General features: G+C 45.4%; 1 protein-coding gene across 2 annotated transcripts; it reads right to left on the bottom strand.

Moving 5' to 3' along the window:
• Nucleotides 1-1088: 1088 nt before the first annotated feature.
• RUNDC3A (RUN domain containing 3A) lies at nt 1089-21868 on the bottom strand. 2 transcript variants are annotated; one of them, XM_081886374.1, is made up of 11 exons: nt 21707-21868; nt 16191-16315; nt 14320-14453; nt 11509-11594; nt 10773-10862; nt 7969-8049; nt 6693-6858; nt 5722-5879; nt 3850-4014; nt 3652-3758; nt 1089-2290 (listed from the first exon to the last, which is right to left on the bottom strand). In XM_081886374.1, exons 1-11 carry the CDS (start codon nt 21811-21813, stop codon nt 2148-2150), a joined length of 1362 nt encoding a protein of 453 aa, XP_081742500.1. In that variant the 5' UTR covers nt 21814-21868; the 3' UTR covers nt 1089-2147. The 2 variants fall into 2 exon arrangements, with proteins under 2 accessions (XP_081742500.1, XP_081742501.1); XM_081886375.1 differs by having other exon boundaries at nt 3850-3987.
• Nucleotides 21869-26478: the final 4610 nt, after the last annotated feature.

The raw sequence follows: 26478 nt of genomic DNA, 5'->3' as shown, positions 1-26478 counted from the left end.
AGTAGGTCAGTTTCCCCACATGTTGTCCAATTCCAGCTCCCATCAGCCCCCTTAGCCTAATAGTCAGGGATGAAGGGGGTGGTAGTTGGCAACATCTGGGGAGCCAAGGTTGCAAGTGATTGAACCACTGTAAGAAAGGGATGCTGGGAGGAGAACAAGCATCATCATTATGGTGTGAGCAGGAATCAGGACCCTGGCATCCTCCAGGTGATGCTGTTCTCCAGCTCCTATTAGCCATTGCTCGTGCTGCATCTGGAGGGCCACAGGTTGCCCACCCCTGTTGTAAAAGGTGTTTGAGGAATGGGATACGTGAATGAGGATGTAAAAATGTGAATGCAGTTGCATTTGAGATTAGAGTTATGGGTAGAGGAGGAGGCACTCTAAACACCTCTGTAACTTATTGTGGCTCTTTAATATAGTTCACATTCCTAGGTGCCACAATCAAGATTTTAGGTGAGCTAAAATCAGGGATGAGATCAAGAGCTCCTTTAGGTGCACCTTATGACTTATTCATTGGCATAATGAGTGTCTCCTCACTGCCAAGCGGCAGAGCACCATCCATCCCATGCCATATTAAAAGCAGGCTTGGATATTTTTCTTCAGCACCTGTTGTAATTTGCTACAGGCCTGCTGTATTAGATGCGCAAAAATGGTTGGTTGGTTCTTCAGATCCTGACTTAGAATTTAGCACTGTCGGCGCATGGACTCAGGCTGCAACCCACTGCACCCTCAGGAACAAAGCTTAATTGAATTTGGTGTGGCTTATTTCTCACTTCAGTATGCTTCCAGTTGCACATATGCATTGTAACTCAGAAAGTCCCCAATTTAAATCTCATCTTAACTGTTATTCAGTGGCCCCAGACAAGCCATTGTTCTTTAATCCCATCTGCAATGCAGAGATAATACTGCCTTATAGTATAGTGCCATTGTAGGAATAAGGAAATAATATAGGTGAAGAGCTTTACAGCTGAATCATACGGCATGAATGTAAAAATTAATTTCCCCAAGCCACTTAAAAAAAAAGACCTAAGGATGTTTGCAGAAGAAAGATGGGTATCGGAAAAGAGACTTCAACAGACTTTGTCCCATTTTACTGCCAGCTCCTCAAATCTGTTTTAATTCTTGCCCATTAATTCTACAGCTTCCCCAGCTGCTGGTCTATAACAGTTTTTCAGCCGTGGCAAATGAAGTCATCACATACCAGAGCGTTCCTAAGTCTGCTTTGTCAAAACTCTGATAGGGGAAGAGGCCGATTGTGCCTTGAGTACCACACACCAAAAGACCTGATGTGTAAATCGGCCCTCTTCCGCCTTCCAAGACCGTCCCTGAAGTAAAAAAAAGAAAACATCCATTGGGATAGCAACATGCAGGAGAAACACAGGAAGTAGATTCCGCAGTAGTCTGGTAGGGTTGAAGACGGAAGAGGCTTCCTGAATCGCAAAAGAAACCCAGAAATCTGGAGGCAGCTTGAAATCCACCACCACCCATTGCAGGAAGGTAGCATGTTTGTTGCTGCAATTGCGTGTTGAATCGCAGGGAAGATGGGAAACTCAACATCCTCCTGCCGTACAGCTTACTTCTCTCACACACTTCCACAGAGCCTCCTGCTGTCGAACAGGGAGGGGACAGACAGGGTCCTTGACAACATCACCTCGACGCTGCGCAAGTTTTCACTACCGAGAATGCGCCATGAATTTCAACCTGTGTAGCTGTCTTCTATCTCTTGCCCACCCCTCATCCCTTCAGCAGCAGTAATTCAGAGGACTTTTAAGCATTCTCCTCCGGAGACAGCTACCTTCCAGCAATCTCAATCATATATAATATATATCTATATTACACATAATATACACAGCATCACTTTACAAAAGTGCCTTGGGCAGGCAATCCTTCCTGCTTCCAACAAGCGTGCAGCCTTTTCTTCTTCCCCATTTTAAATCCCGGGCAGGGAAAAAGATTCTAAACGCTTCCCTGCTTCCACTTTAAGGGGGAAAGTCTTGTGTTTAAATAAGTGTCCAGTTGAGGATGTGGGCTTGTTACCCTACTGTAACATCAGGCTCAGTAAAGGTATAGCCAAGTCAAAGGGACTCAATTCTCGTTCCCCGCCACAGGCATCTATTGTGGTTTGTAGGGGTAGCCATCTTGATGTCTCAGCTGGGGCTGTGGGCAGGGCTGGGTTCAATGCTGTCGCTCACCAGGCACTCGTTGGATTTTAGGCTGGCTAAAGACTTGGAACTAGGCAGGGAGGCCAGAGAGCCACAGAGGCCCAGCATTGACGGGGTTGGGTCCTTTCCTGCAGAGAAAAGTAAGGAAACAAGGCTTCAGAGAGATGTTCCTACAGCAGGATCTTAAATTATCATGAATTTAATTTTTTTAAGGCAATGGAATTGGAGCGGGGCTTCATCTGAAAAATGAAGACCATCCTAAATCAAATTTTAAAATGGCTGTCATCGTCTGTAGCTGCTTCAATTTTTCTCGGGAAAATTTGTGTGTGTTTTTTTTATACTTATTCAATGATATACAGAAATATATACCCCTTTATATTTTTATAATATATTGAGACAAACAGCTACTTAGTGTAAAAGATAGCAAAGTCGGAAGGAAGAAAATACAAGAAAACATGAAATCTAGAGAGGGAGAAAGCAGGAGAAAAGAAAAAGAAAACTAAAGAAAGATAAAAGGACTTTCTTTCTGCAGTCTGCAGCTGCATATGATACTTAATTCTTTAAGATCCAACCATTCTATCTTCCATAAACCAGTATTTTGTTAGTCTTCAAATCCAGATATTACAAGCTCATTTTCTCTTTCATGCAAAAAGTCCGTAAGAAGTTTGCAATCCCTTAACAAATGTTAGTATTGATTTTTCTCTAATTAACATGTTACCTTAGCCGTCTCAGCAAAGCTCAATAATTTTATCAGCCATTTTTCTGTAGTGCCTTTAGGAAAGACAATTTCAACCCCAACCTTCTGCATGGTGGGAGAGGGGGTTCACACAAACCCCTCTAAACGCTGGAAGAACATGCAAAGGGATCACAGGGGCTAGCCCTATGCATTGTTAGGTTTCCCTGACATCTGTGCCTTCAACAGACATAGTTCTATGCCTATGCAGATAGAGCTTCGTGTATGGAGGAATCCATGGGGGTGGGACTCCTTCCAGCATCTCGCTTAAGACGTAAATAGTGTGGATGGTGGCAGCATGAGAGACTAGACCCATAATGTGCTGCACACATGGTTTCTGCTGCTATAAGCTCAACTCTCAAATGGCAATTCAATAGCCCATGGTTTCCAATCTTTGGGTAGGGGAGATGTGCAACTTGAGAAATAGGAGGTGCACATCATTATCTTCCCACCCAAAAGAATTTAGTGTGTGTTTGTAAGAATCAAGAACTACATGTCCGCAAAGAAGCCGGTGTAGCACAGTGGTGAGAAACTGTGTACACTTGACTTCCTCTCTTTGGAGGATAGGTGGTTCTGTCCTGGGAGATATGAAACAGCAGCACAAAGAGCCTGGGCAAACAAGCCCCTTCCCTCGCCAGAACCCGCATGATGAATTTGGAAGGAAAAGAACCAGTAGGGAAGCTTCCAGGCAAGCTTCCTGGCACTTCTTTCCAGATCAAGCAGTAATCTTTCTCAAACCTGTGCGAAAAAACTTACCCAGTGGCCCCCAAGGTTCTCCTTCATGCTTCCCTTCGCCCATCCTTTGGGAATCCGAGCTCAGGCTGATCTCTGCTGACAGCTGGTCTGTGCTCATGAAGCTGTGCCTGACGGGAAGAGAGAACGAGAAAGCAGGGTGGGGTCACCTACATCAAGAGACCTAAGAACTTTCAGCCCCTTTCATCTCCACGCTCTTACCTTCTGTACATTTTGGCTTCGGAGCGACTCTCGTTGCCATTCAGAGTCCCCAAAGAGGGCCACTGGTTCACCAAGGGAGCCGCCATTTCCTTGGACAGTTGGGTGAACTGGCTGTTATCCGATGGGATCAGGCCCGTCCTGGGGGCAGAGCGGGAGGAGGGAAGTCTGGTCAAGGAGGAGGGAATGCAACCTGTCAGCTCGAGCCAAAGAACTAGGGCGCATTGCCGTGTTTGTCGTCCTCCCTAATTCAGTGCAGGCCAAGGGTGATCCGACTTGTTCCCTTCTATAATTCCCTTGGTCCGCTGGTGTATATTAAATGTACATACAAAGCAATTATGTATACCCAGGATTCCTTAACGGCTAAGGCTTCCCTGCGTTATGCAATCCTGAGTAGGCGCTTGCAAGCATAAAGAGGTGTCTTGCGGGATCAGATCTAGTCCACTAATTTTTGTAAGAATCCCAGCACCAGAACTAAGGCAGATGTGTCCATGGGCAGTACCACTGTCTGCCTCCCCCTGCAGTAAAACGTCCTAGTTCATAATCTTCAGTGGAAATGAAATTCTAGTTCTGATTTCTTGATGTGAATCTAGTCATTTCAGATGTTCTTTAATTCTATCCACAAAGGGGACACCGGTACAGCTCTCATCCCAAGTTGAAAGGGAAGACCTAAAAGGATATTGTAAGCATGTTTCACTGAATGTAGTTGCTGACATCGCTCTTCAGAGCCTTCTGCTCAGCTAAAGCGGGATGCAGTAAATGTGGATGTCCACATATAAAAGTTCAAGAATAATTGAAGAGGGCTAATTGAGACGCGGGTGGCACTGTGGGTTAAACCACAGAGCCTAGGACTTGCTGATCAGAAGGTCGGCAGTTCGAATCCCCGTGACAGGGTGAGCTCCCGTTGTTCGGTCCCAGCTCCTGCCAACGTAGCAGTTTGAAAGCACATCAAAGTGCAAGTAGATAAATAAGTACCACTCCAGCGGGAAGGTAAACGGCGTTTCCGTGTGCTGCTCTGGTTCGCCAGAAGCAGCTTAGTCATGCTGGCCAAATGACCCAGAAGCTGTACGCTGGCTCCCTCGGCCAATAAAGCGAGATGAGCGCCACAATCCCAGAGTCGTTCACAACTGGACCTAATGGTCAGGGGTCCCTTTACCTTAATGTGTCTTTAGATAGCATTATTGTTTGGGATTAGGATCTTCAGCATCACAAACCCAGAATATTTTCAGTTACTCAGATACGGACGTAAGAAGTAAGGAAGTCTAGCCACTGTTTTCTGCAAGAGAAATATTTCCCCAACTAAAACGTTCCCCCCACCCCACCCTGCCATTTTTTAAATTCAACTGGAAAATGAAATTGAAACGTCTGATCTGAAAGGGACAAAATGTTTTCCCATCATGTTGATTTATTTCCAATAAGGGGAAAGGGAAAATCTCTACCCCAACTCAACTCCAGCTCAACATTTCAGGTGCCGACATTCCAAATTATGCATGATTCTGAAGATTAATTCCAGATCCAGTTGCAAAATAGATGCTCTGAACGCAGATAAGTTCAAACAGTGGGATATTTGCTAAAATGTAATGTGAGAAATCATGATTTCTTATTTGTTGTTTGGAATCCTTTTAAAATGATAGATATCCACTGACCCTACGATGAGTTCCAACAGGCCTCCCTCCAACATGGGGCAAAATGGTAGGTTCCGTGGGCACAAGCCGCCCATCTATGGTGGGAAATTGAAGGGGAAGTGATGAAGAGGGGGGCAGGAAGCTGCAAAGATGCATTCCCTTTCAGTGTGGGCCTGGCTGGGGGCACTGGAACAGCACGCACACACACCCAGTGTGGGGGCAGGACAGTGCAAAAGTTGGATTTACTTACAGCTGTTCCTGCAGCTCCAAGATGACACCCTCCAGCTCCCGTTTCTCTAACTGATTCTGCACCTTCACCTCCTCCAGCCTCAACTGCAGGCGTTTGTTCTCGGCCTCTAGGTCCTTCAGCTGTGACTCTCTCAGCCGAACCAGCTCCTCCAGATAGCCCTTAGACACAAAGTGTGTGGAGCAGAAGATAAGTTGTTTGCTTACGAAAGAGAAAGGTTAGCCTGGTGAAGAAAACTGCCCTGTAAAAGTTCGCCGTATAAGCAAGAGCAAAGGTGTGGTTTTGTACTAGACCAGGGCTTCCCAAACTTGGGTCTCCAGCTGTTTTTGGACTACAACTCCCATCATCCCTAGCTAGGGGGACCAGTGGTCAGGGATGATGGGAATTGTAGTCCAAAAACAGCTGGAGGCCCAAGTTGGGCTCTATCTAGCTGGTACTGCTAGATGGAGATAGCCTGGTCACAATTATCCATGATCGGATATCATGTTTAGATGACTATAAAGGGAATATAATAGCCCATTCTTCCGACCAAAGGTTCCCAGAATGCATTACAGCAAATTGAAACAACAGGAAAAGCAGCATAAAGGCCCATCGTCCTCAGCCTGTACTGTCAAGTATCTAGGATGACAGAAATTGTTGTGCAACAATATCTGAATGCCACAGGTTCCCCACCCCTGGGTTAAGAGCATCAAACTAGAAGTGGAAAACCCGGGTTCAAATTTGTGCCAATGAGCCATCCCTGACCGCCCCCCCCAACCCCAATGCAAATACTATATGCAGAGGAAGGATTTGCCTCAGGACCAATGGATGGGATGAAATTATTTGATTTCCTTTCCATATCTGCTCTATTTCTGCTCATTTTCACCCCCCTGAGCTGATACAATTTGCATTTTTAAAATCTGCCAGCAAAGGTGCATTTAATGCCATTGCGGTTTGGTCCTCCGAATCATGCGCAGCACTTGAGGTCCAAGTACCTTTTGTGCGTAGACAATGCGGAACTTCTGCTCCATCTTCCGCCATTTGTTGTACCAGCTGTCTTCGGCCGTCACTAGCGGTAAGTAGGGGTGATCAGGGGAACTGTCTTCACTTGTACTGCTCTCCAAGCTGCGCCGGTCCTCCTCGTCACTTAGGTAATCATAGCTGCTTACAAAGATTAAGATGCCGGTTGCATTGAAAGGAACTGAAGTAGGAAGCATATTTGTTTGTTTAATGGTCAGACAGAGCTGTTCTATTTGAATGGGTTGGGGAATCCCCCTGCCAAAAAAATCCTGTCATATATGATGCCAGGTGTGGGGTAGGTGACCAAAGCAGGGTTGCAAGCCAAATAGGGAGGCCTGGCAGCCCGAACTGGAGCTGCAGGCTGGAGGTTTTCCACCACTGCTAGTAAAAGACACCTTTCCAGACTGCCCAGGGCTGGCCCAAAACATTTTGCGGCCTGAGGTAAAGGATATGACGGTGCCTCCTTGTCCCACCCCATTCCATGTATGAAAGCTGACAAGACTGGAAGTTTAATGTTACTTTAACGCTAGCAATGGGTTAGTGTCCTTTACCACACCTAGCTGGCTTAGGGGTACAGGGCAGGTTGTGGGACAAACACAGCTCTGTCTACTCCCTGCTCCTCAGCATCTGCTGTCTGAGGTGGTTGCCACACTCTGCCTAATGATAGGGCTAGTCCTGCAGCCATAGCAGCAAGAAATAGTAAACTCTTTAAGTAGGACAGAGTGGGTTGTATCACTCTACAGGTAGGCAATACCATTTTTGAATGCTCCTCCACATTAAAAACAAACCCAAAACGCCCGGGGGTGGGGGGAACTAGCACGGTTCCCTCTCTTATTCTGCTAGTTTTCTATTTGTGAAGAGGTTTTGTTTTGTTTTATGTTGGGGAAACATTCAAAAGCGGTGTTCCCCAACCTGCAGTCCAGAGAAGTTGAATTAATTCTGCCACCTCCGAATTCTACCACAACATTCTCACTACACTATCCTGTAACGTGTAAACTCAGGATCATTCTGAATCACCTTCACTTTTGATACATGAGATGTCTGTTTTTATGACCCACCTTATTTTTCTGTTTGTAAGATGCTTTAAACATATTGGTTGCATTGCGTTTTATTGGTAACAAGCTGAAAACTACCCAAATGCTGAATCTTTTGTTCAGAACAACATGTTCAAGGAACCCTCTAACGTCATCTTTCTTGGCCTGGGCCTGAACTTCACACTCAAAGGCTGTCTGCAGAAGCAGTAGCCCTTACCTCTGGGTAAACTTCAGGTATGGAGTGTAGTCAATAACCACAGGTGTCTTGCCATCCATGATTTCCCCTTTCAGGCAGAAACTGCAAAACATGATCACAACAGGAAGGAATGCAAAGGAAAGCAAGTTATCAAAAGCTATCTCCACACACCTGTCCTTTAGAATACTCAGATAGTTTAGGATTGAATAACAATTTTCATATCGTGTATGTACAACTAAGTAGAACCTTGAAAACTAACAACCTTGCGGCACCTTAAAAACTAAAAAGTGTTGCATTTCTTTCATACAGGTAAATCTTCATGAGAAGGCTGTGGCTCAAGATGGCTGCTTAACTTTAAGCTACTCTTTAAGGCCTTTTTTCCTCTCTCTTTTTTTTACTAAACAACAGCAACCTTTGAACACACTGAGACTTCAAAAGCATAGTGCTCCCAAGGGGATGTCATCTCATACCAACAGAAGACTGTGGAAAGCTTCTAAACATAGTTATTAGCCCAATCTAGGTCTGACATCTGAGCTGTCAATTGAAATTGACATGACAGGAAGCAGGAACGAGGGAAGTAAGACTCCGAAATTTATGAGCAGGCGGTCAGAAGGCAGCAAGCTTTCTCACCAATTCAGATGAATGAGGAATACTTTTGCAGATGACTTGAAAGAAGCCTTGTCCCTGTTTAATCAAACTCTAGAAGATATTCATTCCCAAATGCAAGAGGTTGCCAAAACAGCTGATAAACAAGGACGTGGAGGAAATTGGACATGGAAGAAAAGGAAAATTTGGGGCACTGGGCTAATATTTGGTGCAAGGGACCCCTAAATTGGTGGAAGATCCAGCAACTTTTATATTACAGTGGTTTGAAGATCTCAGGACAGATTAGGAGTTCTCCTCAGGTGACTTTGAGCACATCAACAGAATCCCCCAAACGGCAGGAATGCCAGAGACCTCATAGTGAGAGATGCTATTGCTGTTGTGTAAAAGAAAAAGTGCACCTAGCTTTGCCCAACCTGTGTATGATCAAGTATCAAGGCATGCCAGTTTGGTGTAAACCAGGGGGGAAAGCACAGCAAGGAGGCTGAGTAACAAGATTGTTCAATATAGTATGATTTCTACTAATGTTGGGTAATAAATTTAAATGCTGTTTATAAATGCAGAGAGTGGATGTGGCAACCAATAGAGCAAGAGCTGCTGCTCTTTGGAAAGCTTACAAATTGGATGTCGAATTTCTGCAGGAAACACACCAGAGAAAGCAGAACACAGAAATGTTATAAAGCAGAAACTGCTGGGCAAATACTGTAATCCAATGCCTACATTTCTTCTAAAACTAGAAGACTGGCAATAATATTAGCAAAGAGTCACCGGCTGGTAGAGACTGATATATGCAGTGATCTGAGAGGCTGTTACATGTCTGTTAAAGAGGCACTGGAGGGCAAAGCAGATTTATGATGCAATCGCTTTTCCAGCTGGGCTTGGGCGAATGATTCATAAATGCAACTTAGTGCACTTATTAAAAGACAAGAGCAAAAGTGAGAGCAAATGGCTTGGGCTCAGTTCTTTGGTTTTTTGTTTAATCTGAGCAGAGGTACGAGGCGGGAGTGCCTTCTATCTCGTTTGCTTCATTTTTGTAGTAGAAACCGTGGCCAAAGTTATATGAAGTACTGTAATCTTAAGACAGAGGGCTTTATACAGGGCAAGAAGAATAGATATGTTATTAACATGTTCACGGATGGTGTTTTACTGATGCTTAACAACCCAAAGGAAGCCTTTCCTGAAATTCAGGGAACGTTGCTTATCTTCATGGAGGCAGCTGGCTTGGAAGTAGACTACTCCGAGTCCACAGTGCCATGCGGGGAGACCCCTCTAGAGGAACAATTACTGCTGCAGGTGCAATTTGGATTGCGACTGCAACTCGTAGCATCACATTTGGGAATAACAATCCCGAAAGGTTTACGTCGGCTGAAGAATGTTGAGATGCTTCTTGCGGACTGTACAAAAGACATGGATTGTTGGCGAAAACTTAATCTCGCTTAGCTAGGCAGGACAGCCACAATTATTATGACTCTTCTCCCTAAGGTTTATTTTCCTCTTCCAATTTGCCTAGAAAAAGGAATGATTGGGAAATGGCAAACATACATTTATTAACACTGGTAAGCGATCTAGACTTACTTAATCCAGATCTTGAGAAGATGAAGGGTTGGGAGTACTGAGCCTTCACCTTTATTATGAAACCTGACAGATCAGGCAGTTAATACCTCAAATAAAAGTTGACCCTGAACTGGATTGGGTCTCAATAGAGCTCGGGAATAATTATAAATATTATCGAGCCCTACAGTTCAGAAGATTGCTTCTGAACATGTAAGGTAAAGGGACCCCTGACCATTAGGTCCAGTCATGACCGACTCTGCCAGAGCTGTACCCATTTATCACTTGCACTTTGACGTGCTTTCGAACTGCTAGGTTGGCAGGAGCAGGGACTGAGCAACGGGAGCTCACCCCATCGCGGGGATTCGAACCGCTGACCTTCTGATCGGCAAGTCCTAGGCTCTGTGGTTTAACCCACAGCGCCACCCGCGTCCCTTTTTTCTGAACATGTACAGGCTACCAATTCTCCCTCCACAAGAGACAAAGCCCCAGCTGGGAGTGACACAAGAAACCGCAGGAACTATGTGCCAGAAACATAGCAGAAGATAAGTCAGCATTCCTTAGTACATATGGTCCCCCCACCAAAAAAGACATAACAATGTAAGAAATATCTCTTAAAGAAATAGCACTTTAGGGCGAATGATCTGGAGAAGAAGAGGCTGTGCACATACCTGAAGTCTATGGCACTGAGCCCTATCAGCATCCCTGTGAGAACGGTTGATTCCTCTCTCAGCATGATTGCCCCATCATCATAAAATCTCCTGTAGGGAGGGGAAGGGAGACAGCCTTTTGATTACACTGGGGGGTGAGGAGGTGTAGGGGAAGAGAGTGGAGCTGTTTTCTCTTCAGCTATGTGGCTTCCTCAGTTCTGCTATCGCAAGCACTTTTCATGAAAACTTGGGATTCTGCGTTGCTAAACTCTCGGGAATAGGGTCATGGTGGACACACTGTGTACAATCGCTGTGAGGAAATGGGCAAATTCTCCAACACAGATCATCTATTTAATTCATAACATTTATATGCTGCTCGATTGAAAAAAGAAAACACACCAAAGCAGTTTACAGAAAATCTATTTACTCTATAAGAGAGGTCTTATTTTATGAATTAAATTAATGAAGGATAATTAAATTATCCTTTTCTTCTTTATTAGAAAAGGGACTATCAATATGTGTGTGTGTGTTTTGGGGGGTCAGGGAAGGGTGTATAGATACAGATAACATTATAATCGCCTCTCCCAGGAGGCTGAGTATATTGGACTTTGTTTTAAGGTCTTGAAAGTGCAATTGCAGGGCTTCAAAAATCTCCAAAGCAGAGTTGGCAGAGCAGCAAAGGAAAATAATGTGAGCACGTGAGAAGGAACGCCTTATACCCCAAAAGCGCTTTGATACAAGCCCCAGAGATGCCCACCTGGTGGTTCTGGTGTCCCGCAGGGCTGTGGTGATGTACTCGGACATGCGCTTCTCCATCAGTGCCACTCGGATCCATGCCCGGCCCTAAAACAGAAAGTTTGTTACAATAAGCAGAACTGCAGCTGATTTGCACGGCTGTTTCTAATACATTAGGTTGTATTCAGCTAAGTTCTACTCAGACCAATTGAAATTAATGAACCTGAGTTAGTTGTGTTCATTAAATCTGCCCAAGAGGTAGTACTGAATGGCACACGTTGTGACCAACTTAACAAAAATTACCTGAATCGGGCCTATAGTTGGTTCAACATGGATCCACATTGTGACACCAAGACAGCTTTGGGGGGAAATCTTAGAAAGTCAGGTTACCATTAACCAAATTCAAACAATGCTGCTTCATAATAAATGGGTTGTGAGGAGTCTTTGTTGCTTCCATTACTGGTTTGGGGAGTGCTGGATCCTTGAGTTAATCACAATCCATATCTGCATATATATCCTAACAATATCCTGTCATTTATTCATTTTTACAAAAAAAATAACAACCTATGCTTTGAGGAGTTTCTCCCTAAAACAGTTTCGATCCAAATTGGGGAGGAAAAGCACACGCCATCTGGCAGCATTTTAATGTGTGAACACAGCCATTGTCTCTTACTCAGACAGTTCCCTCTCTAAGACTGCCATCCTAAGCTTCCTTGCACGGGATTCAGTCCTACTGAAATCAATGGGGCTCACTTCTAGGTAAACACGGACTGAACGGAAAGGATTAAACTGCATTCCAAAATGTTTCGCTTTGACTTTCCATCATTAGCACCATAGTGGTCAAGGATGCTTGGTTCAGACCAAACGTTGTAAGCATGAGAACACACACCATCCGATAATAGCATCCATCATAACCAAATATTTCATCGCCAGCCTTAATGTTTGCTCTTTCATATTCTCTAGGTCAGTAAATCATAAACTGTGTGCTATGTGTGCAATATATAAAATAATTTAAGGCTGCTGTGGGCTGCAAGGACCCACCCACAGTCAAGGCTTGTGCATCATTGCATCACTTGCATTATTTATCAGCTGCTCTGGCCTTGTTTCCTTCCAATCAGCCTTGACTGCACTAGGATTGCTCTGCTAACTCTGCATCACTGTGAAGGGATAATTCAATCACTCCCATTGTAGAGATTCCCAAATTGTCCATTCTCAGAGGAGGCTGCCCATTAGGCACCTCTGGATGAATCACTGCTCTGGGTGCATCTCTTTCTAGTCACATCAAGATCAGTGATTCATACAAAAGATGGTTGAGTCCCACTCCGGTTTGGCAATTCTTGCCACGTTGCTTGTAAGAAAAGTGTGCCACCAATTTTAATTTAGAAAAGAAAGGTGCTTCAGCTGTCGGAAGTTTGTGACCCAGTGTTCTACACATTCTTCATGAAATAGATGAATTAAATTTGATAGGATTGAGCTCTGTAAATATGCAGGCAACATTGTTCTAATAAATTCTGAGCCAGATAAGTCGATACTGGATGTGATAAAAAATGATGAATGATTTTTAAGGTAGCATATTACAAGATTTATGTTAATAAAACCAAATTGTTATCCTTTCTTTTCTCCTGAAGTAAGCTGCTTAATATCAAATCTCAAACTAATCTGGTATTCATGAAAAACAACAGCAGCTTAATATGAGGGAATTGTATTTACTAAGCATAGAATTTGCGCCTCACAAATCACTTAGTCCAACACCCCCACTCTGCTAATGTAGTAGATCCTAATAAATTTACTCTCGAGAAGCTGGGGGGGGACTGCTTAGGGGAAATTGGTAAAATTGCTATAATGGCAAGGTGTGGATGTGACACAATGATCAAAAGGAATATACGTTGACAGTTTACAAAATATTAATGATTCAAAACAGAATATGAAGAAATGACAGCTTCTAATCAACACATGTATATCTGTGTTGAACCAAAAGTCCTGGAAGCTCTTTCTGTCAAGGATGTTGCAGAGTAAACAAGTCTGAAGAGTCTGAAGCATTTTGAAGAGTTTTGGATCTTGAAAGGGAATGATGTAACTGGTTGTAAACTGCTGTGGTAAATCAAATAACTATCAATTTATACATCTGTGTAAACTGATTAAGTATGTTTCCGAGCACAATTCAAAGTGTTGGTGCTGACCTTTAAAGCCCTAAATGGCCTCAGCCCAGTATACCTGAAGGAGCGTCTCCACCCTCATCATTCTGAGGTCCAGCTCCGAGGGCCTTCTGGCGGTTCCCTCACTGTGAAATGGGAGGTTACAAGGAACCGGGCAGAGGGCCTTCTCGGTGGTGGCGCCCGCCCTGTGGAACACCCTCCCTGTGGAACGCCCTCCCATCAGATGTCAAGGAAATAAACAACTATAAGACTTTTAGATGACATCTGAAGGCAGCCCTGTTTAGGGAACATTTTAAGATCTGGTGTTTTATTGTGCTTTTAATTCTGTTGGGAGTCGCCCAGAGTGGCTGGGGAAAATAATAATAATAATAATAATAATAATAATAATAATAATAATAATTGTTATTATTATTATTATTATCCTGTACAAAGTTATTTTCCCTTCCTTTTTAGTGGTGTATCTCTGTCCTAAGGTAGTCATCCTAGAATTGTGAAATGGAAATAAGTTGCTAATTTTTTTAAATTTTTAATTTTTTTTGTGGAAGCATGACAATAACCATTTTGGAAAGGGATTCCCTTTCTGCATTATTTCAGTGGTTCCCCATGAGCATTCAGCAGCACAGCTGCAAGGGAAGGGTGAGCAACAGGGATTGCCTCAGTCAATGAGGACTTCTGACCTTGGCTCTAGAGGTGCTGATGTTCTCCATGTTCTCAATGCTACTGACGCAGTTATTCGGGACTTTGCTACAGGCCAGGCGGATGTAATCCCAGAAGCCACGTTGCCCATCGGAGCTGAACCAGCTGACAGGACCTGAGGAGGAGGCAGGGAAGACAGTTTGTAAACAGTAGAACTACTGCCTATCTATCGCCCACCTGCTCTGGAAAAACCTGGTGGCACTAGCCAAACAACCAAATAATATAATCCAAGGGCATAAAAACCTTGCTCAATCTTCTTTCTCAAGCCTTTCTTTTGCATCAGCTCAGGGATAAGGAATATCTGGGCATTCAGATGTTGCTGGACTACAATTCCCATCATCCCCTATGCTGGGTGGGGCAGACAGGAATTGGAGTCCACCACCATCTGGAGGGGGACATGGATGGCGCTGTGGGTTAAACCACAGAGCCTAGGACTTGCTGATCAGAAGGTCGGCAGTTCGAATCCCCACAACGGGGTGAGCTCCCGTTGTTCGGTCCCAGCCCCTGCTATGCTAGCAGTTCGAAAGCACATCAAAGTGCAAGTAGATAAATAGGTACTGCTCCAGCAGTAAGGTAAACGGCGTTTCCATGCGCTGCTCTGGTTCGCCAGAAGCGGCTTAGTCATGCTGGCCACATGACCTGGAAGCTGTACGCCGGCCAATAAAGCGAGATGAGCGCCACAACCCCAGAGTCGGTCATGACTGGACCTAATGGTCAGGGGTCCCTTTACCTTTACCATCTGGAGGAGCACAGGTCTTCCATCCCTTCTCTGTATGATAGACCTAGAGGCAGGCATCCTTGGTGAGGCTCTGCCATACACTTTGGAACTCCAGACTGCTAACTATTTCAGTATCAGATGTCTGCCTGGGGGGATGGTTCCGGTAAACACAGTGGTTAAGAACACAAGTGATGAACTGGGGGGAGGAAACCTAACTAAACTTTCAGCTTAGCCATTGAATTCACTGCTTGGCCTTTGACAATCCGCTATCTCTGGGTCTCAGGCTCAGGCCTTCAGTCTGGAACAGGGGGATAATAATACAGGCACACATCACAAGGTTGCAGCAAGAACTGCAAAAGCTAGACCAGAAGCAAGTGCACGTGGTCAGCCAGCCAGCGTTTGGAGAAAATACTAGGATTAATTAAAAGGATTTCTCCGCACTTGTTGCATGATAGCCAGGAAATGCACTTATCCGGGCCAAACTAGATGAAGTGCTGCTCATGCAGTTGACAATCCCATGAATGGCTCCTAAAAGGTGAATTGGGGGTGGGGGTCCTGATGAGGTCCCCTGCACCATATTTTGCACCGGGGAAGGAGATCCAGTTGGAGTGAGTGGGAGCTGCCTCCCCTCCCCGAGGCAAACAATAGGCATAGATTGTCCAGATCAGGGCTGCAGTGGAGGGCAGGGAATGGGTGAAAGTCTCCCAGCCTTCATACCAGGGTCCCCATCAGGACTGGCCCACTGCATCTGCAGTTTGCTTTGTGAAAGCCATTTATGCAATTGTGCACGGTATCGCTTCCAGCTTAGTCCTCAGGCAAACCTGCAATGCTGTTGTCTCCCTGCACCGCGGCACACGATGCAATATTTGCTCAACCCCCATATACGTTGCATAGCAGGTGTTGGGAGGGGGAGGACCTCTGGCCTCCAGAAGCTGCTGAACTACAACTCCCATCAGCATCAGCAAATATGGCCAATGGCTGGGGATGGTGGGAGCTGGAGTTCTGCAACAACTCTCTTGGAGGGCCAAAGGTCCCCCACACCTGCTGTGTAGCAATAGTGCTGAAAATGAGGACAGTAAAACTAAAAGGGACAGAGAGAGAGAGAGGGAGGGAGGGAGGGAGGGCAAACCTTACCATGATCCCCCTTGAAGCGATGGCTGAGGATGTGTTCTAGAATAGCAGCGAAGTTCACAAACTCCTCTGATGAGTCATCAATGGGTTCTATGGTATATTTCTCCAGCAATGTTTTCACAGAGAATCTACAGTGGGAGGCCAAGAAAGCAAAACAAAACACCATAACCAGGTTTGAGCATGAAGTATATGGGGAGAAAGAGGAACCCAGCTTTGAAGAAGGGCTTTTCCCCTCCCCAGCTTATTCTTGACCAGTCCCCGACAAATGGTTCCTCTCATTCTTTCCAAAGCATGAGTAAGAAGTGGTCTTCTCTTTCTTCCTCTTCCCCAGAATAGAAAGAGCCTTTGATAGATTTCATTCAAACCAGAAATTTCTATCAGAATGCTGGGTCTCGGCTCTGGGAAATGTGAAGTGACTTCCAGACATAAGCAGAGTGCCTTCATTTCCTTATTGAACATACACAGCCTGCCCCTCCCAAACATCTGGGATCGCAGCCAGCTTTCTCTGATCACAAGGTATGGCTTTCAGGAAAGTCAAAGCCCCAGCTCTCTTTTGTTTCTCTCTTCAATACACCACTGATCATATCAGTGACAATATAGTCTCTTCTCTATTTGCACAGTACCAAGTCCATGGTTCTTAAACTCTCTCCCTTCAGGGAGCCCTTTACATATCGGCTGGCCTGCTAAAGGATCTCAAGAGCATCGGCCACAGAATCCCTCCTCCTCCTTGCTGCCACAGAGGAAAGTGGGACATGCTGGGTTGCATTCATTGTAGCCACTATTTATCTGTTTTCATCGCCCTGATATGAACATTATGTCAGCACAAGGTCCTTGTGCAGCAGAATGTTCTTCCCCTCTGCTCCTTCATTGAACAGTCCTGTTTTTCTTCAAATCCAGCAACACTGAATGACATCTCCTTATCCACGACCAAATGGTGGCTGCATATGCCTAGGTCTACCTAGGGTGGCTGTGTGTTCTACCAGAGAATAGTCCTCTGTTTTGAAGATCCTTTTATGTAAAGGGCTGCCCAGCCTAAGTCCAGTTTAAAGGAGGATGAGGTGGCGGCAGAATGAGGGCTTTGAAGCTGGCTATCAGCAAAGAGCCCACCTAGACAGCAGACCTATCAGAAGCATAGATCACCTGAACAGTCTTCCCTGCTATGGTGAGAGGCATTGCATTTCTATTTAAAGTGCAGGAATGATTTATAAATTTGCACATATACATATAAATTAGCCTATGCAAATCTTATGCAAATCAGCACCCTCTCCCATCTTCTGCTGCCTCTTTAACTCCTGCTCCCCCACAGCCACACTGGCCCTCTCTGCAAAAAATAGAGACGATTTTGGAAAACAATGAATCCGAAGCCCTGTGCAACTGTTTTGTTTTCCTTCCTGCTCTATCTCTTTCTAACTCAGTGCTGATTCCCCCCCCCCCTTGCAGGCAGGTTTGCATGGATCGTACTCTTGACGCCCACACTGCCAGCTGGCCCTGGGGCTGTTTGAAGCAAAGGTTTGTCAGCAAAAGGCAAATGGATGGAAGGAGAAGGGGTTTTAGATACAGTCGCTGATATCCAAGCTCTGAGATGGATCCTATGCAGTTCAAGGCTTGTCAGTTAAAACCTCAACGATGTAGATACCATGCTGACTTGTTGTGTGCTCTTGATCGCAGGCCAATAGGACTACGGGGTGAATCAGCATAAGGCTCAGAGGGCTGGGTAGCAAGCGGCAGACTCTGGGGTCTCAAATTTCAGCGGCACCCTTTGTGACACCAAAGTTTGGCGCCTCCTGCCTCTCGCCTTCCATTCTACATCATAATTATGGCGCCCCCAAGGTTCCATCCCCAATGCAACCAGTTGCACTCCCCTAAATCTGCCTCCGTGGAGGAGTCTCCTCCAGGGTATTCTTACCCGTACCATCTACTCTCCTGGGTTCCCAGGTTCTTTTTCATGCAAGATTTGTGGCAGCACGCACAGTGAATAGCATACCTTCCAACATTTCTCTGATGAAAATAGGGATGTCCTATTCAACAACACAATTTTATTAGTTATACCCTGCCCATCTATCCCAGCCACCCTGAGTGGTTTCCAACATATATAAAAACATAATAAAGCATTAAACAGTAAAAAAAAACTTTCCTATACAGGGCTGCCTTCAGGTATCTTCTAAAGGTTGTATAGTTACTTATCTCCTTGTCTCAGGGTCGCATAACTCCATACCCTCCAACATTTCTCCACTGAAAATCCAGCAATAGTTAGTCACTCTTACTGAAAACAATGGCATGTGACTTAGGCCCCATCCGCACTATACATTTAATGCAGTATTATACCACTTTAAACAGTCAAGGCTTCCCCCAAGGAATCCTGGGAACTGTAGTTTGTTAAGGGTGCTGAGATTTGTTAGGAGGCTGCTTTTCCCCTCACAGAGCTACAGTTCTCAAGAGTGGCCCAACAGGCAATACCTCTTCCCTGAGAACTTAGGAAACTGTAGCTCTGTGAGGGGAAAAGGCGAAGACATGCTTAAAGTGGTTTGATACTGTTTTAAATATATAGTGCAGACAGGAACCGAGTAAAAAATAACTTTTGTTGGATTGTGCCCAGAGACTACATTTCTGGCAGTTGCTGGTGATGAATCCATCGTGCACGGAGTGAACAAGTCCCTTTAAAACAAATTGTTGCGATTTTTTCAGGGAAAAGGCAAACCAGAAACTGGTCCCCTAGGATATGGGAGGCAATACTGATGGAGAAACCTAAATAAATTCAAGGTTCTACAGGTGCCTTTCCGCTGAAGTGCACTTTCAACCCTGGTTTTCCTGCACAGCATTCTTAAAATGGAATATAGGTCTCCCACAAAACAAAAACAAACAGTTAACGGTGCGATCCTGTGCACACTTACCTGGGAGTAAGCCCCACCAAACACAATGGGATCTACTTCAAGGAAACTTGCATAGGATTGCATTGTAGATGTAGTTTTCACTGGAAGATAGGAAGCTGCCTTATGAGAAATCAGACAACTGGGTCATCTAACTCAGTACTGTCAGCACTGACTGACAGCTGCTCTTCAGGGTTTCAGGTGGGCCTTTATCCCACCACCATCTGGAGATGCTGGGGACTGAGTTTAGGGATCTTCTGCATGCAGGGCAGATGCTCTGCCACTGAGCTCTAGCTCTTCCTGTTCACTTCTGTTGTACTGTTTGATACCCACCTATGCTGGTAAAGTTTGCATCACACAGGAAAATACGGACCCACAAATGCTGTTGGGAACATGGCAAAGGCATGTAAAAAACTGGACCCACCATCAAACAAATATGTAAAAAAGTGTTTAGTATATCTATTTAAATATCTTAATCTCCTTTTCCTTTCCAATTTTTACATCTTTTCACAGCTTTGTTATGTTTTGGAATAATAGTACTGTAATTAAAAATGGAGAGTTTTTGAATCTTTTTCATCAATATCATCTCCTCTCTGTTCTTTCTCTGCTTCATTCTTTAGGCGCTTTATAAATTAACCATACAAGCCATGGCTAATGTAAATAAATAAATAAATAACTTCCTTTTGCTTGCTTTGTGTGCCAAGTTCAGCCGAAGTCTATACGATTACTTGCATTTTGAGAAAGTGTGTGAATATTTTTTTCTTTTAAGATATTGCAAGTATTAAGCACCCATAGTTTTATTCTCTCTCTCTCTCTCTCTCTCTCTCTCTCTCTCTCTCTCTCTCTCTGCAACCCCATGAGCCATCTTCTTCCTTGATCAATTCAGCTTCCCTTTTCCATACCTTTCCCAATTCTGCTGTATGTTTCCTTCCTGTATGTAAGGGCAATTAGACTAGGGGACCAATTTTAATTAAAATTTCCAAGCAGTCCTTGAAAAGATGTTGGGCAAGATGGAGAAACAGAACTTCCTTCATTGAGGAATACAAATAACACAGTAACCCATTGTTCCCGGCCCTGTCGTTGGATACACAATACATGATGCCAGTGCCAATAAACCAAATTCTGACCAATTTTCAAGCAGTGATACTTCACATTTACTCTTACTTCTCTGCCAAAAGCTCTCCCCAAGTTCATGGTGAGGCCCAGCCTTCACTTCAGTTACATATCTCAGCCTACTACAATAGGCCTATTAACTCTTCCCCTTCCTTTTCTTTCCCCCACATTTTTTTTTTAATTCTTGGCAAAACTAGATTGACAAAAAGCCTGCCCTTCCACCTAAAATGGGGCCACCTTCTCCTAGCTTCATCAGTGCTTGTCTGGGTGTGAGACACAGGGTGGGAAACCGGCAGTGCTGGTACAACAACAGGCTGATGTCTCTGCACCAGCCTGGTGCTTGCCAGATGTTTTAGACCACAGCTCCCATCAACTCCCAGCCAGCACAGCTGTAGTACAAAAACCTCCTAGAAGGCACCAGGTTGGCGAAAGCTTCCCTGCACCTGGCTCAATGCCTTTTGTTAGGAAAAGGCCGTTGCTAAGGCAGCCACCTCCTGTATTCCACCCTCCCTCCCCCCCACTTCTGCTGCTCATAAGATGCTCCACAGTGACGTCACTTCCCACTTCTCATATCTCCCCAACCAGGGTGCCTGCATTCATCTCTGCACACCACAGAGCTCCTTCTTTTCCTTCAGGAAGAGAGGAAGTTAAGTAGAAAGAGTGCCCTGCCCCAACGCCTTCTCTGCCCTACTTCCTTTCTCTTTGTGGCATTCCCATCACCATCACCTCCTCTCACCCTGAAGGACAACAATGTGCAGAGGGGCTGCAGGCAGCAACCTCTCACTCTTCTCCCTCCTGCCTCCCAGAATTTTCCATCTTCAGTTGGTCATCTGAGCAGCACTTCCAAGCACCAGCCAGCGAGTTGCCTACTGGGTGTAGGTCCCATAGAGATATATAGCTAGCGACTGAGGAAGATTCTTCTCCTAGTGTGGGAGAACCTCCTACATGGCCAGATTCCCCCATCATCTCCATGAAGGACACATTTCTGGAAACCAGGCCTACCCTCCCAAACGGAACAACGTTCGCTCCTCATCTTTCCTTGTTGACAAATTGATTCTGGAAACACAAGAGACCCTCTAGCGCCGATTCCTCCATTGCCTTTGGCCTGTGTGCCTGTACATTTCTTCCTATTAGCTTCCCTCATTCCCCTCATTTCTCACCCACCCTTGAATTTCACAACCCCTGGTTTCTTTTTCTTCCTTGCATTATCTCCCCCCTTTTTTTAATTATCTCCCCCCACCTTCCCAAGCATATTGCTGTCCTCTGTTGCCACACTGCCTGCCTGAAGCTGTAGTGATCATCTTAAGCACCATTTCCAGACGGGCTAACAATTCTATTAGACATAAGATGCTAATAATACGAGGTTTCGTTTCTGTTGTTGCTGGGAAGCCATCCACCTTCACGGAACAGTTCCACCTCATCCCCTCGCCATCCTCTCTCCATCTTAGGGGACGCAGGATGGTCTTTCCACCTCCACCCTCGGGCGGGGGGGGGGGGGTTCCTCGCCCGCCTCCCCTGGCAGCCCAAGGCGCTCTTTACCTGCAGACGGTGATCAGGTTTTTCCTCTCCACGGCGATGTTCCTGGAAGAGGCTTTCTTCGAAGACAGCCCTAGCGCCATGGTCGACTGGAGGCAGTTCGGTTCCATCCAGGGGAGAGACGCTCTGGGTCCTCCGGGTGGCGCCCCCTCCTCTTCCTCCTCCTCCCCCTCCTCCCCACCCCCTCCCCTCCCCCTGCCTCTCCTCCCTGCCCTCCCCCAGAAGACGAGGCGTTGGGTCAGCCTTCTCCAGGATCGGATAGCACGGAAGTATCGCCCGCCTCTCTCTCGTCCTAAAATTAGCTCCAGCCCCCTGCTTGGAGGGCGAGAGCGAACAGCGAAAGATGGGAGGATGGCCGGGAGGAGCTCTCCTTGGTCCTGATGGAAAACAGGCGCCTCCTCCTCCCGATGGGAAGCCAGCCCCTCTCGCCAATGACGTGATGGGCGGATGAGAGGGAAAGGGGAGCAGCCGGGAAGGGAAGGGAGGAAGACAGCGTCGGAGGAGAGGAGGACCTCATGTCGCCTGGAACAGGGAGGGGAAAGTCTGCCTTAGATGCATTCCACTCTCTCCTCTGCTCACTGATTCCAGCACGGTGCGTTATGCAGACGCAGCTCACCCATTCCCTACAACAGCCCTGCGAGGTTGGCTTTTAAAAAAGATAAAAATGGCCCTGTCAGAACGGAACACAAGGACCCTGATCCCCACCTCACGGTATTTTGATGCCTGAGGCAAATGTGTGTGTACACACACACATTCACACACATATAGAATCATATAAATCTTCTTGCCCAACGTAGGGCACAAGCCTGAGATTAAGAGTCTCCTGCTCTACCAACTGAGCCATCTATCCACACACACACACACACACACACACACACACACACAATATATATACAAATTGCTTTCCTCACCGTGATTAACGTAAGGGCACGCACCTTATAACCTGTGAGAAAGCTGTCCCGTAAAAGTCCACCTGGAAATGGGAAAGGTACAAGAACATGGTATTTATTATTAGTTCAAAATGAGGAACTTTCCAGGAGTTACATCTGCCTGTCTCTCATTCTGCTCTTTTTACTGGCACCCAAGCCCGCTGTCTGAGGTAACCACTTTGCCTCACCTCAGTGTCTCTGACTAAAGTGAAAAATGGCCTCTTGCCCAGGGGCTATTAATGAAATGGAGGAAGGGCATGGATTTCGTTTATTTAATACATTTATATCCAAGGAGCTGAAATCAGCATACTTGGCTCTCACCTGCCCATTTTGTCCTCACAACAACTCTGTGAGGTAGATTATTAGGCAGAGAGATCATGACTGGCCCAAAACTACCCTGGTTGTGTCGGGATTTAAATCCTGGCCTCCGAGGTTGTAGTTTGACACTCTAACCATTTCGCCACAATAGCTCTCTAAGTTGAACTTAGGTCTCTGGGTTACTTGCTTTTGCCAGATTCATATTGGTTTAAATTGTCTAGACAATGACATCCGATAAATAGCAGTCCTATCAGGTTACAGATTCAATAGTCTTTAGCACAATCTAAAACTTTGTTTGTTTGTTTGTTTTGCAAAGAGATGCTGGTGCTCTCTCTCTCTCTCTCTCTCCCTCCCTCCTCCCTCCCTCCCTCTCTAAACACACACAACATGTGTTCCTGCACATGCAGGCTGATTGGAGAAGAGGACCTCTGAACACAAGCAGAGTGCTTCCCGTGGCTGAGTCACCAATGGCAGATCATTAAAATGGGCTCTTGCAGAACAGCACACTCAGAGGAAATAAACAGTGTGCATCCATTTCAAGTCACGGTTACATTTATAAAGAAAGCTTTGTGTTCTGTTTTGCTTTGTTAATCTACTACCTTTGCAGTTAACCAACAGGAGAAGGAAAGAGTTTGTTTCTCTCCTCCTACTGGGGACTGTTTTTGAGCACACACAAAAAGTCTCTTTAAAATTGGGTGGGTTTTTTTTTTGTTTTCCTTTGGGAATCCCCCCCCTTTACCTTTACTGTCTGACTGCTACGCTTGTGGTCAGCAAAATAACCCCCCCAGGTCTGTTCAACTTACCCTGAGGGTGTTTGTTTGACCTTGCTTATTTATTTATTTTCCCCGGTAATTGTAGGCTGAGCTATTTGCTGTGCACCCACTTGAGAGCATGTATATCTTGTTCACTCCTGCTCTCTGCTGGTGGAGTTCAGTATAATCTGAATTTCTTCCAAGGAAGTGGGGGGACGGGGGACGGCCGACTGTCTCTCCAGAAGGAAGATTCTGCCTCCAAATGGAGAAAAGGGTGAATTCTTCTGCTTCCTCCCAACTGCATAGGCACAGCCACTAGGACTGCTAGTTGAGCAGGGGGCAAATGGAAGGGAAACGGCCTGCTTTGCTTGCAACAGCAGGCTTGGTCGACAGCTGAAGCTTTTCATGGCATGAAGATGATAATCTATACTGTCTGTGCATCAAGCTGCTTTTAAAGGTGCAGGCACCAGGAAAGGCTCAAAAGTTGGGAACCCACTCATTCCCAGGGTGGAAGGCGCAGCGTTTAGAGTGAGGATTGGCTCATTGGAGCTTTGCCCCGGACCGTGGCTTTTATCTTCTTATGTAGGAAGCTGCCTTATACAATTGCTCCATCTAGCTCAGTATGGTTTACAGTGACTGTACCAAATGGTGTGAAGCCATATCATTGCTCCATCAGTTTTATCTGCAGTAGCTCTCCAGGGAATCAGGCGGGTCTTTCATCACATCCCTACCCGGATCATGCTGGGGGTTGAACCTGGTTCCTTCTGCATGCAATGCATGTGTCCTGTCTCTGAGCTATATAGCTCTTCTTCTTTTATTGCAACCTGGAACATGCCATAATAGAGATGCCTGGATGTTATTTCTCTGCAGCCACTGAGCAATGACCATAACTGGCCAACACTCAAGGAAACAGAGAGTCAGATCAGTTTCCCATTCAAGCTGAGCTCCAACACCCCCTTCTTCTGAGTGCAAAATGAGCCCTGGCACCATAGCACAGCATGAGCTAATGGTGCCTCATCATTTCCACATAATTTTTTGGACTGCAGAGAAAGGAGGGAGGGAAGCAGGGAGGTGCCCGGCTCCTGCTGGCCTGGCTGGCTACTGGAAGATAAAGCAGCCACTGGAAGAGGCTATTCCTCAGAGATAGGCCTAATCATAAAGCACCTAGTTGCAGGGGGAGGAGACGGGCACCGCCCAAGCCCATCCATTTCCATGCTCACGCAAGGCTTGGCGCATCTCCCTGTCGCTTCTTTTCAAATACGTTGCTTCTTTTCAAACACCCCAGGCAAAATCTAATTGGCTGCATTTGCTCACCGCATAGTTCAAACCCATCCAATGACAAGAGCCTCTTCTTTACTCTCTCAAAGGAAAAGAAGGGACCTGGAAAGTGCATTTCAGTTGACTAGAAGTATGCTGGTGTCCCTCCCTCCTTAAAAAAGCAAAACAAAACCCTGCCTGATTATTGTAGTTCTAGTCAGTGTGGCATTCACATTGACCACCCCCTGCCACCTCTGCAGCCTCCTTGCCCACCCATCAACCCTTAAGCTTTGCCAGATCACATCACTGCAGTGCAAAGTTTTAGTAGGTGCTGTCACTGCCGCGGTCATTTGTGGTGCCTTTTATATTATTATGGTGGATTGGTTATCATAAAGTTGTTTTTATATAGCATTTTGTGAAGCTGTGGTTCTTTTATAATTAAGAGTAGTCTAAAAGTTTCAGCAAAATGAATGAATGAATGCAAACCATAACATGCAGAACACCATTACAGTGGTACCTTGGGTTATAGACGCTTCAGGTTACAGACTCTGCTAACCCAGAAATAGTACCTTGGGTTAAGAACTTTGCTTCAGGATGAGAACAGAAATCGCGCGGCGGCAGCGGGAGGCCCCATTAGCTAAAGTGGTACCTCAGGTTAAGAACAGTTTCAGGTTAAGAACAGACCTCCAGAAGGAATTAAGTTCTTAACCCAAGGTACCACTGTAGTTTAAAAGTTTCAGCAAAATAAATGAATGAATGAATGAATGCAGTTACAGATAGGTAGCCGTGTTGGTCTGCCATAGTCAAAACAAAAAAATTTTCTTCCAGTAGCACCTTAAAGACCAACTAAGTTAGTTCTTGGTATGAGCTTTCGTGTGCATGCACCATCTGAAGAAGTGTGCATGCACACGAAAGCTCATACCAAGAACTAACTTAGTTGGTCTTTAAGGTGCTACTGGAAGGAATTTTTTTTGAATGAATGCAAACCATAACATGCAGAACTCCATTAATAATATTCATGGGGCTTTAGACCTAGGAACACTACACCTGACACCTTCCTCATTGCCCAAAGAGCTGGTGTGCTGTGATGGTTAAGAGTATTGACAAGGTTCAAATCTCCACTCCTTCGGCCAGTTGCTGTCTCTCAATCTAACTTCCCCTACAGGGTTGTTGTGAGGAGAAAATGAGGAGGGAAGAACCCTGTACAATGCCTTGAGCACCTTAGAGGAGGAATTTGGTATAAAATAAATAAGTAAAACCACACAGCCTTTCCTGTCCATAAGCTTTATGTATAATTTAACCCTGTCATATTCCTCCCCTTTTTTATCCTTTCCCCAAATGTGCATCATTTCTTCGGGTCCCTGATTTTCACGCCGCAGCCAGTTTTGCCTTGTGGTTTTTTTTAGCAGCTTTGACTAATCTACCTACCCCTTCTTTCTCCCTCCTTCCTATCTTACAGACCTCATCACCTTGTCTTCAGAGTCCTCAGTCCTATTCACTCCTCATGCTTCACTTCCCT

The sequence above is a fragment of the Podarcis melisellensis genome (assembly GCF_964234715.1).
Source record: "Podarcis melisellensis genome assembly, chromosome: 13".
Lineage (NCBI taxonomy): Eukaryota > Metazoa > Chordata > Lepidosauria > Squamata > Lacertidae > Podarcis > Podarcis melisellensis.
Note: the sequence above shows the minus strand (reverse complement) of the source record. Positions and strands in the feature narration are given on the sequence as shown.